Raw genomic sequence first — 15,179 nt, 5'->3', positions numbered from 1 at the left:
TGATACAGAAAAAAAGATATGATATTTTGCTCTGAGTAAATACAAAATGAAAGATAACTAGAACTTCAGGATAAATTTGCAAGAAAATCATGAATCATATGTAAGACTAAAACTTTCATGGTTCTTATGAATTAATAAAGTATAAAAAGTTAGACTATTTTGGCTAATATATGAAATACTTGCACGATGTTACTGAACCCTTTAAATTTGTTTTCTTTAGTCATGCTAGAGCACATGCACTTAGAATGAGAAGAAAGAGAGAGAGCTAAGTCCCATCCACATGTGACAAATGAACTCCTAATGATCTTGTTTTTCTTTTCAACTTTTAAAATTAATATATACAACAAAAAATATAAAAAATTCATTGTAGTAAGTTTAGAAATTTACTTAGTTAGAAATGACTGGTGAAATCTGCAGAATAATGGGCTAGGAGAGAGCTATAATGAACTGAATTAACTTATCTTTTTAAATGGAGAAAAGTTAAATGATTAAAATCCAGAATAATTAGATTACAAATAGATGTGTAACTATATTCTTTAGATTGAAGAAGGTAATTATTCTTGACATAAAAGCAAACCATTGGGGCCAGCAGATGGAATAAGATTTAAGGCTCTGGACTCCCACATGGTCCACGGTTCAAGTCCTGGACCAAGTGGCTTGAAACTCATGCTAGGCTCTTATATATGCATGCCCAGAATCTTGAGAGGAGAATGAAAGAGAAAGAACTGTGGCATGGCTATCCCCCCAGGGGGTGATTTCTCATCTCTTTCTCTCTGTCTCTCTGGTGAGCACACATGAATGATAGCAAAAATTTCAGAAACAGAATAAAACAAACAGAAAAACAAGTTGAAATGTATCGAAAGTATTTGTCCCTGGAAAATATTAGTTTTGGGGAGAAAGAAGGACAATTTTTACTTTTCATTTTATATCTCTGGTATTGTTTGAGGTTTTGTTTCCATGCACATATAATATTTTATGACCTTTTTTTTCTAGTTTATTTTAAAATAGTTGTGCCTTTACTTGGGAAAATGCATTCCGATTAAGTTATCCTAGATGGGTATAAGTAAAAAGTCACCATTTCGTCTTATCTTTAGTAACTTTGACAATTCCAGCTAAGAAAAATGTTTTAAGTCAGAGTGACAAGAACAGAGGCAGCTGACTGTCCCGCGTGTGACTCCACTGAAATGGTGAAAGACAGGAGGACACTCGACAGTCAGAAAGGGCCCATGCACATAAAGGGAACTAAGGAGTGTCCTCCGAGTCAGTGGGACCACCTCAGAGCACACGGGTCTTCTGCCTAAGAAAGCGGTGCGGACGCACTGGAGGGACAATGTGCAGCTCTGTTACTCCACGAGGCTCCTACGTTACGGAAATTGTCCAGAGCTGAGAAGCGTTGTTTAAGGCCTCCTTAGGCCAGTGCGCATCAGGAGCAGTCTAGGCAGCTGTGCAGGAGCCTCATGGTGTTCAGGTTTCACCAGTCTGAGACCCAGAAGGCATGAGAGCTTATTCCCAGCTCAAGCAGCACTAAGATGAGGTGTGGACTGTACCACAACTAGCATCAGATAGAACACAGAGAAAACTACAGAGGGGTAGAAATGATCTGGGCTAGAGTACCAGAGCCCTGGGTCCCGATTACTCCAAACAGCATCCCCTAGGGTGGGGAGGTGTCACTGAGGAAAGAACAGAGGAAGGGAAGCACCACTCCGGCTGTTTGAGAGGCAGAGGAATGTCTCTATTCAAAGGTGGTTATATAGTATATTAACTTCCTAGCACTGTTGTAACAAACTGCCACAAGCGGGGCAGCTGAAAATAATAGAAATATATGTTCTCATTGTTCTGGAAGCTAGGGGCAGATCGAGGTGTCAGCAGAGTGGGTCACTTCTGCATCTGTGAAAGAGAATCTCTTTCATACTTTTCTCTTAGCTGCTGATCTAAGGCCAAGACCCATAATATAAAAGTGACAAGAGAGAATGTGGTAAATTGGGAACAGAATAGAAAAGCTGAAGAAAAAAAAATCACCAAAGAAAAAATAGAAAATACCTTTTTTACATTTAAGGACACTTTCATTGTCATATGGAAATAGTTCTCCCATTCAAACAAAATGGATATTAGATCAAGTTTCAAATCTTCTTAAATTCAGAGAGTAACAGAAATATTGTACAAGGTCCAAGAGAAAAGACATATCAGATTTGACTGGGGAGGAAAAGCCTGAGAGTTGGCTGTCTGAGAACCCCTTCCTGGTAGGGTTGATCAGACTGAGGCAGAACAATCAAAACAGCCAACTCCACTCATTTCCGGAGGAGCTTGTCATTGCCACCTAGCAATTCCAGGCGTTCCTTGGTGGCATTGAAATGAGAAAACAAAACACTGAAACCGTGTCTGCCCCACATATTGTGAAAACAGCAAAGGTGGCCTGCCCGGAGAGGTGACAGCGGAGATGGAACGAGGCGTGTGTCTCCACCCAGGCAGGAGGGCACCCTCCGTTCTGACCATTGTGCCTTCCCCAGTGTTGCTGTTCAGGTTGTTCACGTGGCCATGGCCTTGTATTTCATTAAATGGGCTTGGGGTTTTCTTTCTTGTTCTCTGTTTTTGGCCAGAGATCACATACACCCACCAAAGAAAGACAGAGACACAGAGAGCCTGTGAGAGGGAGAGGGAGAAAGCTTCCCCATACGGGGATCGCTGTCATGCTGGAACCTCTCCTCCTCTATCACTCCATCCCTCCAGGACCCTGGGCACACACACACATGTGTCCAGCATGTTCCTCAAGTCACCTTGACGAGAACTCCAGCCACGCACTCGGCTATGTGGGATGCACCAACCTCAACTGCGAGGCCATAGGACTAGATTTTACAGATACTCCTCCATCACCTATTTTGTTTTGCTTTGCTTACCTAAATTGCTTCCCATGGAGTTCTGTTTATTACAATTAAATAGTCTCTGAATATTGACTAGAGGGTATACAAACACAATAAATGGCTGTAAATACCAGATATAGTGTGCATGAAAGAGTCGGGCCTGAGGAAAGACATTTAGAAGAAAAATTTGGAGGTAAAACATTAATGGGACAAAGAAATGTGGTATTATCTGTTGAAGATAACTTATAGTTTAATCAACTGGACTAGAGAGAAATGTTGACTTATTGAAATATTCACTTTGTAAGCTAAAAGATGTAATTGAATGTATAAAAAAAAGTGAAATTAAAAAAATAAATTAAAAAAGTACACTTTAGAACAAACTAAAAAAAAAGACAGAAGTAAAATAACATAAAAATCATTAAAAATTAATGAAATGGAAGATATAAAATGTTAATAATTTGAAAATAAGGATTTAAACATTTGATTGTAACAAAAAGATAAAGGATGATTTGAAAGTGTGAAATTTAAATTTTTTTCACTAATGACTCTGATAATTATAGATAGGTTCAAGTGTGAGTGGTTTTTAAATGATAAATTCTAATAGAATTAATAGCTGTAAATTTCACAAATTATGAAAAAATGTGCATTTAAATATGTACACATAGCAAATAATGGGATACAAGAGAAGTGATGAAGAAACGTTTTTAAATGTCCTAAATGTTACATGATGATGAAAGCAAGAGCCAGCACTACAGGTCTGACAGTAAATTTAAATGGATTACATTTTCTGTTTCAGTCATTGTGAAACTCTTAGAACACAGTAAAGAGAAATATATAATGAAAAAAGTATAGAAAAAAGCAACAAAAATTAAAATAGTATAAGATATATCGGATAAATGTGCTTATATGTCTTGTATAGGGATTACATTAATAACAAACATTCAAAACAACAACAGAGCAAGAACAAAAACCTCAACAAATACAAACAAAAAATTATACTCTATAAGAACAAACGAAGATTGTAACTATCTCTTGATGAATAGTAAATGCTGGACTGGCCCCATAGCCTAGTGGTTAGGGGAACCAGATCCCACTTGGCTGGCAGTAGTTTGGATCCTGGCCCCAGCAGCTTAAAAATCATGTGTGCATGAGTGTGCATGACCCAAATCTCAACAGGATGATGAAATAGAGAAGGGATTGTGGCATGACCACACCATACTGGGGGTGCTTTCTTTCTCTAGCTCTTTCTGTCTCTGGCCAGTGCATGTACCATCTGCAATAAAAAAAATAGTAAATGTTTAGTGAAACATGAAAATGTGAGTTTAATATGCCTATTGACATTATGACAAAATATATAAATCACAATAATTATAAATATTTATAAAATACATATTTCTCAGTTGACGACATTCTGAATAAGTAAAAAGATATACAAATAGAAACTGAAAATGGTTAGACAATGCTAACATTGGCAAAAAAGGAGGGGGCGGGATTTTATTCAAAGAAACAGAAAAGAATTGAGAAAATAAACTTTTTCAAGGTCACATTCTTGAATTTAATGCACATAAAACTTGAAATTAGGAATAAACACTTTTATAAAATATTTCTAACAATTGAAATTAAAGCAAAATGGAAAAAAAATACCCACAATCAAGCCATTTAGATACAAAGGGAACATTAATTGCAAGAACAAAATATGTGAATTCACTGAATACAAAAACATAGGAGAATTGACTGGGGTCATTCTCAGATAAAATTTTAAAGCAAAAGCAGTCCAGATGGTGACAAGTAGTAACACAACTAGATCTACATGAGAAGGTCCCAAGTTCATGTCCTGGGCCCTCCCTGTGCACCTCTGGCATGTGCTCATGCAGTGATATGGACTGACTGAGACTAGGGATGGGTCATGGTGGAGGACTCTGTTACCTGCACCTCCATAAATAAATAAATAAATAAATAAGTGTTTTACTTTTTAAGAAAAAAATTAATGTAAGTGAGCAAGGTGATATTCAACTCAATTGTCACTGGAAGGAAAAAGAATAACAGAAAATTAAAGACAAAGAAGGAATTAATGTAAAACGAATTGATGCATTAACAAACAGAATAAATACTGAAATGTTCAAGAGCTGTATCTTTGATAAACCAAGAGAAACTGGGGAAAAAACCTTTATGAATCTACTTAAATACCAGAAAAAGAGATGAAATAGAAATAGGGACCTGAAATTGTCATAATGGCTATGTGGCTGGACTCCCATGTAGTCGACTATGGTTCCAGTCCCAGACCTGGTGGTTTAAACTCACGAGGGGTGTGTGTGCGTGTGTGCCCAAGATCCCGAAAGGAGAATGGGGGAGAAGGGATTGCGGTGTGGCCATCCCCCACCCCCGGGGGGTGATTTCTCCCTTTCTGTCTCTCTGTCTCTCTCTCTGGCTTTCTGGTGAGTGCATGTACCCTGTAGCAAAAAAAAGTCTCCAAAATAAAAAGAAGTAAAAATTAATGACAAGGAGGGAGATACATATAGATAAATTAAGAGTTTTAAAGTAAGCTATTATATAGAACTTTATATTAATAAATATCAAACCATTTATATTCATGTGGCTTTTGGAGAAATGTAAACTATTGAACTTGGCACAAAACAATCTTGATGGATTAATAAATATGAAAGGTACTGAAAAAATTATGGAAATTACTTTCAAGAAATTATATCCCGAAAGTCTTACCAATTCCGTGAAATGTAAACTGTTCTAGATATTTTAAATTTGCTATATTTTAGGCTGATCTTGTTGCCTAGTGGTTAAGAAAACTGTATTCGACATAGCCGAGTGCCAGGTTGAAATCCCAGCTCTGATGGCTTAGAAAACTCACTGGGCACATGTGTGTGCATGCCCAAAATCCCAACAGGATGGAGAAATAGAGAAAACTTATGGCATTAACATTTTCCATGCGGAGGTGCTTTCTCCCTCGCCTTCTCCCTCTCTGTCTCTTTGTCCCTCTTTGGCAAGTGTACCTGATCTCCAGCAAATTGAAAAAAAATGCCTTGTTTCTAAAACTGTAACTATATATATTATTTATATCTATTTATAAAATATATAGATATTATGTATATAATCTAATTTGGTAACATAGTATAGGCAAAGTATAAAATAAATACTAGAAAGTCAAAGAAAAATGCAAAATAAAATCTCAAAATATATATTTATATATAAATATATGTTACATATGTGTGTGCATGTGTGTTTGTACTTACATATGTATGCATGTATGTGTATGTTTGTGCATATTTACTGTATACATGTGCTTATGTGTGTTTCTGCATTAATAAAAAATACAACACGCTGGGCGCGTGTGCGTGCGTGCCCAAGATCCCGAGAGGAGAATGGAGGAGAAGGGATTGCGGCGTGGCCATCCCCCCTGGGGGGTGATTTCTCGCTTTCTGTCTCTATGTCTCTCTCTGTCTGTCTGGCGAGCGCACGCGCCCTACAGTGAAAACCTCTCAAAAAAAAAATATAAGAAAAACAAATTCTAGTACTTTTTCCTTTTTTTTCCTCCTAACAAAGTCTAATTATTCTGTAATTTTCCCCTTTATTTATGATACTGTTTTTAAAGCTTTTATAATCAGATATTTGTAAAAAAAATTCTTTAATATATTACTAGTCAAATATTAACATTTGAATAATTAGTCCCATGTATGTCTGCACTTAAATATAGTAAAAGGTGAATTACTTAGATAATGAAGAATTATATTTATTGTTGTGTTTATTCTAAGGATTTCCTTAGAATATTTGACTTTTTATGCTTACATAATATTATAATGGCTATGGTTGAATCAGCATTTTGAGCTGTGAAAAATAAGGTTTTTATGAATGGTTTAGACTCATTGCAAAACAGAAAAATATTCGAATTATATGTTGTTTTAAACTCTTCCTAATAATGAGTTGAGATTCAGCTATTTATCCGCAACACAACATGAGAGATTTTACCATCCATCGTGCGCTCATCTAAATAGTTTGTATGTATCGTCTAATTCTTCCCAACACTACATGAGGTTGGTAATAGAACATATACTAATTATTATAATTATTATTATTAAGAAATGTCAAATACCAGATATCTACTCACTAGATTTTTCAAATAGGACACTTCATAAACAAAATGGATCAGAAAGCATTTCACTATCTCGAATTGCCTTTGTTCTTTCTATCTCCAATCCCCACCATATTTGTATGACGTTGTTGTTTGAGAAATCACTTGACTTGGGACCACATTCTTATGGGTTCTTTGATGTCAAGGAGAGCCGGCAGCTACAGGTGGATTTCCTCGGGAGCCACCTTGACCAGAATATCTGTGTGTGGATGACTTTTTGGGCAAAGACTCTCAGAAACAGCATTTGAGGGTGGTGAGGGGGTGAGGGGAGGAGAATTTAGAACATAAGAAATAAAAAGAAAAAGCTAGGATGTTCCTACCGAGATGCCCTGGCTTGAGTCAAGTGGGGTGGACCAGGGAATCCCTGCAGCCTTTGACGGTGTTGCCCAGGAACTCTCCCTTCAGCCCAGGGCAGTGCCTGGAGGGCAGCAGCCAGCAGAAGCCAGCTCCAGGCAGCCTTCCTGGCTAAACGACCTAGTGTTCCCAGGCCCCCGAGGCCTCAGGGTGATGCACCCTGGTGTGTACCGCACATGGTGAAGAAAGCGTGGCCTGAGAAGGCTGTGTGTTCTTGCTTATTCAGAGATCAGGACAGAGCAGGATGATGGGGAAAATAAGGAGTAAGGTTTTCCAGACAGTCCTGACAAAGAAATTGGTTTAAGGCATAAATCTTAAACAACAGGAAAATAAATTAAGAGACTACAACCTAAACCTCTTAGAAACAAGAGAGAAAATTGATGCACACTGAAGAATTTGCTGAAGCCTAGAAATGCTAATGCTGAAGTGGCAGAGAAAACAGCCAGCCAGACTTACACCGAGGACTCTAGGCGCACACGGACATCCTCAGATGCTCCAGAGCAGAGGACAAGGAGGGCAGAGAGAAGCAGTCACCCCGTGCCCCACCCTCACCCCAGAGAAGAACTGGAGGCATATTTCTTTCAGGAAGGAGCTATCATTTGGAGATGATAAAGAGACTTGTGGGGCTGAGCAACCCCAGGAGGAGCTAGGGTAGGAGGACCACACTGAGCATCAAAGCTGAGACCGCTCCCTCCCAGCTTCTCTGCTTTTGTGGGCCTCAGAACTCTGGCAGGTGGGTTTTTATCCTGCTGGACGCTATTCCATCGATATTTCTGGGGAATCTGATCAATCTAAACACAGAATTGTGAAAGATTCTCCATCTGAACATCTCAGGCATGTCATCTCACAGTGCAGCTTAGTCGACAGGCCTGCTTGGGTGTCTGGACTGCCGGTGCTTCCAAACACAGGCAGGCAATCACAAATGCACAACCTTCCTACATGACAAACAAGAGACAAAAGAGAAAAAATTATATATGAGGCATATTTGGAAGTTCAGTACACAAATAAGTGCAATGAAATAACTATGCACATATTTCAAAATTTTTGCACCAAAGTAAATGCATAATCTAATTAGATTTGTCTGTGAACTTTTAGAAATACTCTTCTATATATTGTAACTATGAAATGAGAGCATCAACTTCAAAAAAGCAACATTTGGGCCAGTAGATAGTGTAGCAGTTGCATGCTGGACTCCCACAAGTCTGACCACATTTCAAATCCTGGACCCTGTGGCTTAAAAATCATGCCAGGTGTACATGTGCATTTGTCCAAGGTCCTGGGAGAAGAATGGAGGAGAAGGAATTGTGGCGTGGCCATCCCCCCTGGGTCGGGAGGCAACTTCTCACTTTCTCTCTCGTTGTCTCTATCTCTCTTTCTCTCTCTGCACATGTGCCCTAAGACAAAAACCTCTAAAAATGAGCAACATTCAGATGACGAAAAGAGTTCCAGGAAATTAAAATACATAGGATAAAAGAGAAAAACTCAAAATTACAGGGTGTAATAGGGTTTTCTAAGGAGACAGAACCAGTGGGTCTGACACACTCAGAGTCATGATTCTTCTAGGTATTCATTCCTCAGTCCAGTTGAGGTGACACCAAGATCTAACCATCACACACTAAAACTCTCTGAATTCTCCAGAAAGGAGAGCAAAAAGGAGTGATATGAAATAGAAGACACAATAAAATTAAAGAGTAGATCTCAAGGGTCTAACAACAAAATGTGAGAGTAATCTTTGGATAAATCCAAAGGATATCCATTTCTAATTAAAATTCCATACCAGCCACACAATCAACTAAATATGATGTAGGAAAACCACATTTATCTGGCACATGGTATTTTTGAAATTTACACCCATGAGTTTTTCCTACTGAAGATACTGGAGGTACCTAGTGGGCCCCAAAATGAGAAAGAGGGGACACAGAATACAGAAATAAATCCGACACAGGAGCGAGACAGCAGGAGTCCTCCCGAGTGTCAGGCAGGGAAGAAACCCATCTGGACAGCAGGAGCCTGTCTCCCCACCTGGTGTAGCTACACAGATCCTATTGGTCTTGTCTCCCTAGAGCACCCAATTCTGGTGTGTAATAATTTTGAGTTTTTCTCTTCTATATTTGTATTTTAATTTCGAGGAACTCTTTTTGTCATCTGATGTTGCTTTTTTGAAGTTACTATTCTCATTTTATGGTTACTATGTAGGAGGGTATTTCGGAAAGTTCATGGACAAACGTGATTAAATGATACATTTACTTGGGTGCAAAAATTTTAAAATTCATGTATAGTTTTCTCATAATGCACGTTATGAGAGACAAAGATGCCTTGTATATATTTTTTTCTTTTTTTTCCCCCGTTGTTTGTTACATGGGAAGGTGTGCATTTGTGATTTCCTCCTGTGCTGGGAAGCACTGGCAACCCAGACACCTCAGCAGGGCTGTCACCTCCAGGCTCCACTGTGGGATGACATGCCTGAGATGTTTAGATAGATACAGAAAGTATCGTAGACGAAAACACACCAAGACGACCCTGGGCAGCTGAAACAGCAGGCAGTGAATTAGAGGTGGAAGAGAGGTACATGAAACATGACAAGGTAATTATTAGCACTAGGAAAAACAGTGGCATAAAAATAGCAAGCTGGCGTTTACAACATGACTGGAGAAGTTGTGTTGAAGTCACCCCAATGAAGAGAACATGGAATAGCAGACTTACTAGTTATGAAGGAGTGGGTGGTGGTTTGGAGAGAGGCGTATTTTCTGGAGGGAGGAGAATGAATGTTTTATCCCTGCACTTGCTAGAAGGGGGTCTATAGATGAGGTCACGAAGTGAAAAGACCATAAAAGTGTAAAACACATTATTTTCAGAAATGGAGTTAAACACAGAAATGGCTGGAAAAGGTGCAAATATTAGCCTTTCGGAAAAAAGAATTTGAGATGTGTGTGTATGTGTGTGTGTGTGTGTGTGTGTGTGTGTGTGTGTGTGTGTGTGTGTGTGTGTGTGTGTGTGTGTGTGTGTGTGTGTGTGTGAAATAATTTTTTTCTGCAATACCAGTGGGAGTATTTTATCTTAAATATATGTGCATGTGTAACTCTGAATGAAATTTGTTGTTAAAAAGATGGCTGGAGAGAACAGAAAGAATGGCAATTGTACCTGTCAAAAGGAAGTGTTCTTTAATTGGCCTGAGTGAGTTGCCTTCTTCTTTCTGAAGTGACTTTAGTTGTAAAGCAGCAAGCCAGCTTCTGGAGAGAAGAAACCTGGGGAGACCTTCTCATTTAGATGAAGTTGTGAAACATATTCTGATCGTTAGCATTCTCAATGTTGATCTAAATGGCCTTTCGGGTTCTGTTTTTATACTCTTAGCATAAACTCTTTTCATTGCAGAATATAGTGTTGGAAAACATTTGCTACGATAAATAGCCTACCAGTGAGGTATCATATGAAAAAGAACGTATCATACAGTGCAAATGTCGAAGCTGCCGATCTCATTAATTCAGTTTTTTTTCCATATTTTACCTAGGCGAAAGTGAAGTTTACCTTTGAATGCCTAAGAAGAAATGAATATTGTAAGCATCATTATAAGGATATCTTGGTCATTTCTTTAAAAGAAACTGAAGATTGAAGTGTATATTGTTTAATAGATTGATTTAATTAAACTAATAGATATACTGAGTTTATTTGTATAATAAATGCACATTAAGTATCTATTTTGTTAAGCATTCTGCTACATAATGGGAATGAAAAAACAAAAACATATAATTCATGCTTTAAAGTTATTAGATGAGTAAGAAAATAGACCCCAAACAAGCAAATGTGATTAACAGAAAAAATGTAATTGCTCTATTGGAGAATTTTGTGAAATGCACTAGCAGTCCTGGAGTGTGAGTAGCATCTTCACACAGTTTCGTTTGAGCCGAACTTGAAGGATAAATGAAAATTAAGTATGTAAGTTAATAGAGAAAATGCTGAAGAGTAAACAGTTGGGTTAGTGGCAGATGTGGATATTCCAGAAAAGGCCAGTGTTTCAGAATGGTTGAGGCATTGAGCACTGAATATGGAGAGAGAGGAAAGGTCTTTAGATTTTACTACACAGGCAGAGAAAATGAGGCACGATTGATAACTAATGTTATTAACAGTAGCCAACATTTTCAAGTTATTTCTATGTGTTAGGTAGTGAGCTAAGCACTTTGCATGAAAAAAAAAATGAATAAAAGCTCCATCCTAACAACTGCTTTATTGTTTTTCCTAGTTTTCAGTTTTCAAGCATGAGAAATTTAGACAAAAGTTATGTAAAAAGCTTTATTCTGACATCACTGGGGAAATAATTCCATGAAATGAAAACTAGTGAGGTACATAATGGTTTATACAGCTTTATAAAAATATTATTTGTAATATAGCAAGGTACAATATTAGAAAGATTATAGATAAGCAGCTATTGTTTATACATTTCACCACTACAAAAGTTTTCAAACTATGCATTTATCAATTTTAAAATTAGGACAATGTGCATCTTCAGAGGAAGAGAGGAAAGGGGGGAAAGAAAAGAAATTTAGTGGAAAGATCATCAGATAATCATTGACAGGCAAAGGTGGGAGAGGGGTTGGAAGAGGGGACCTCGAAGGGCAGATTCCTACTGCAGTGGTCCATGCAAAGAAATAGTTATTCGATTCAGTCGGCCTTCAATAGAATGGCAAATGCAAGAGTAAGAGAAATACTTAGAAAATAAAGAAAAGGCACTTGATCGTCCCCCGGATGCATAGGTGTAGACAGTTTGCTCATTCCTAAGACTAGGACTGTAGACATGAGGTGTGTTAGAGGGAGCAGTCAGGAAACTAGCTATGACATTGCAATCTATTGTTTATTTCACTTAACCTAACTGTGTAATATTAGCTTACGTGTTACATTGCTTGATTGCATTTCTGTTAAAGAAAAGGATGGTCTCTGAACTGATCCAGAACCACATGTTCTGATTTTGACCTAATGAAACCTTTTGTTCTGTATTCATAACCCAGAAGTTCCATGGCATGGCTGGCAGGAATGTAAAAGAACACACTGAGGAGCCTAACAGTACTGATAGGAGACTGTGGGTAACCGCTTATCCAGATTGTGTTGACTTGACTTTCCTTTAAGACTGTCAGGCTTTGTGGATCAGAATGTTAAAGTAACAGCCCCATCTGCTGAGTTCCTTTATCTCTGTCCCTCCTGCCTTTTCACCTCTACTTTCTTCTTCCCACAGGGCTCTATGAAACCTTTCTAACCAATGATGAACCAGAATGCTGTGACATCAGGACAGAAGAGCGAGCAAACAAGCCGCCCAAAGGGGCCGTGGAGCAAAAGGACTCCTGTCACAGGACAGCGCTCACGGTCTCGTCGGCCACGAGACTGTGCAACAGCAGACTCAAGCTCTGCGTCCTCGTGCTCATCCTCTTGCACACAATGCTCACGGCCTCCGCAGCGCAGAACACCACCGGGCTGACCTTGGGAGGCATCACCACGCTGGAGGAGAACTCAACCAATGAGGAATAACGCCCCGGAGAGTCGCCCCTGCGAGAACAGCAGCTGCTGCCCAAGGAGACAGACTGGGTGCTTTGACCCTCTCATTACTTCTGCAAGGCCTTTGGGGTAACATTTTAAAAGATGGACCTGAATCCAAACAAGGACACACCGCAGCTTTCTATTGACTGAAAGGCTGTCAAGTGACTTCAACTTTCTCACACCATTTTATACACTGTGTTTTAATGTTTGGAGGTTTTATTTGCTTTCTTTTCGGTTTGGGTTTACTTGGTTTTGTTTCTGTTTTTGTTTTTTCTTTCTTGCACTTGTTATACAGGATTTATTTGGGGGATGGTTTCTCAGAGGCAAACTAAGTCTTCTCACTGTCTCTCTCTCTATATATATATATTTCTAGTCATTGTGTGTGTTCATCAAATAGTTCTGTCTTTATGTCCTGTCAGTTTCTATTAGAGGAATGACTGCTATGACCTCATGGTATAGCAAAAATCAACAACAACAAAAAAATAATAAAAATGTTAAAAAGACAAAAAAAAGAGAAAACAATGAAAAATAACAATAAAAAAAAATCCCTAAGTCTCCCTTCTACCCACGGAACTAATGCCCTTCCTGGCCCTTCCTTCCCGACCCCTTCTCGTCCCCTAAGCAGACAACATCCGCTTGCTTCTGTCTGTGTAACCACAGTGAATGGGTGTGCACCCTGCGTGGGCCTCTGAGTCCTGGTGGCACAAACCCAAAACTGAGCGGGTCCCAGGGGGCCTGGCAGAGGTCCCTATTTAGCTGAACAAACAAGTGCTCTCCATAATAGGTGGAATCCGACAGTTAACACATCTTTATGTTGTAAACAAAATAAAAGGAAAAAAATTATCATGAACTGTGTCGCTCCAATTCCCATCCCCGAGGTCCAGTCCTTTCTTGCTGGTCAGTTGGATAGGAGCAGCCATCCAGGACCAGTTTGTGGGGACTCAGACCATCCTGCTCATGAAGACAGAGGTCGGCTTTCCTTGGAATTTCAGGAGCACATTTTGGCCATTGTCACGGGAGCAGAGACACCGAAGACACAGACTCAAACTTGTTTCCCTCTGTATTGTTGTGGAAGAGCTACTAGAAGAGCTCAAGTGTCTGCAACATACACACCATACACCGTTTTATCCCAATACTTCCCCAATATATGGTTTAAGATGATTCCAGAATAACGTGTATGCAACCTTGCATTATCACAGAGGAACAACTTCTTTAAAAAAAAAACAAAAAAACAAAAAAACAAACAAACAAAAACAACTAGATCAGCCATTTTTATTAAACTGCAAAAACTTTATCACTCTGACATGCTCTAGATAGTTGAGGAAAAGAAGAGATGTCTGATCGCTCTGTTTGTATTTTTTTTTCCTTTGTGGGAACATTTCACCTGCTGAGTGTATGTGAATTTGCTTTCTAAAAAAGGCTTTTTATGAGTTTACTGTAGAATCAGTGGAAGGAAGAGTTAATAAGGGCTGTTTTTAAAAAAACAAACAAACAAACAAAACAATTTAAAAAAACTTTACATTCCTTCCTATTCTCTAACTACACATGGGAAGTGCACTTCAGATAAGTTTGCTGTGTGGCTGGGAGATGAAGGAAATCCATAGAAAAGGTCCTCTTAGTGAACAAAATTTAGTTATTAACTTTATAGCTATGAAATTTCCCCAGGCATTGTTTTTGTTTAAACAGACTTTAACCTCTGCATCATACTTAACCCTGCGACATGCGTACAGTATGCATATTTTGTTTTGAATAAAAACTGTTTTGTTCCAGTCTGTTAAGAATATTCAAAAAATAATAAAAGTATTGCTTAATAAAATTGCTAGAATTGTTTAGCAGTACGTGCAAAAATATTTTACTAGATTCTTTGTTTTATTAGTGTTTTGTTGAGACTGAAAATCCTAAAGTGGTCTGCACAAATACAAAAAAAAAAAAAACCTAAAAATGCAAAATTCTCTTTTTGTCCCTTTTTAAATTATATTTCCTGCAAATGACAATTCATTCACATATATACTACACGTGCATGAAGTATATATGCACACAGGTCTATACACAGAGAGTTGTGTTCTAATTTATGGAAACATGGTGCTTTCCTGAGGACCGGAGTGGGCAAGTAAATGGCTTGGTGGCCGGCAGATTAGCTGCATTGAATCATTGACTGTAAAGCACTTGCAGAAATGAGCCATTGATAGTCCTGACATTTGATGGGATAGAGACTTCAATGGGGTTGGGGCAGGAGGCAGAGTCTCCTCAGGAAGAAGCCACTCACTGGGTGACCTCTTGTGCAACTGACCTCTTGAGCACGC

At 38.6% G+C, this 15,179-nt stretch overlaps 1 protein-coding gene across 1 annotated transcript in view; it reads left to right on the top strand.

Annotated features, from left to right (window-relative positions):
* Positions 1–14,640, top strand: part of NALF1 (NALCN channel auxiliary factor 1) — a 729,871-nt gene extending 715,231 nt beyond the window's left edge. Inside the window, 1 exon segment of the mRNA XM_027776194.1 lies at positions 12,578–14,640. Within this exon segment, the coding sequence (XP_027631995.1) occupies positions 12,578–12,867 (290 nt within the window). The 3' untranslated portion in view covers positions 12,868–14,640.
* Positions 14,641–15,179: the final 539 nt, after the last annotated feature.

The sequence above is a fragment of the Tupaia chinensis genome, unplaced genomic scaffold (genome assembly GCF_000334495.1).
Source record: "Tupaia chinensis unplaced genomic scaffold, TupChi_1.0 Scaffold000644_1, whole genome shotgun sequence".
Taxonomy (NCBI): Eukaryota; Metazoa; Chordata; class Mammalia; order Scandentia; family Tupaiidae; genus Tupaia; species Tupaia belangeri.
Note: the sequence above shows the minus strand (reverse complement) of the source record. Positions and strands in the feature narration are given on the sequence as shown.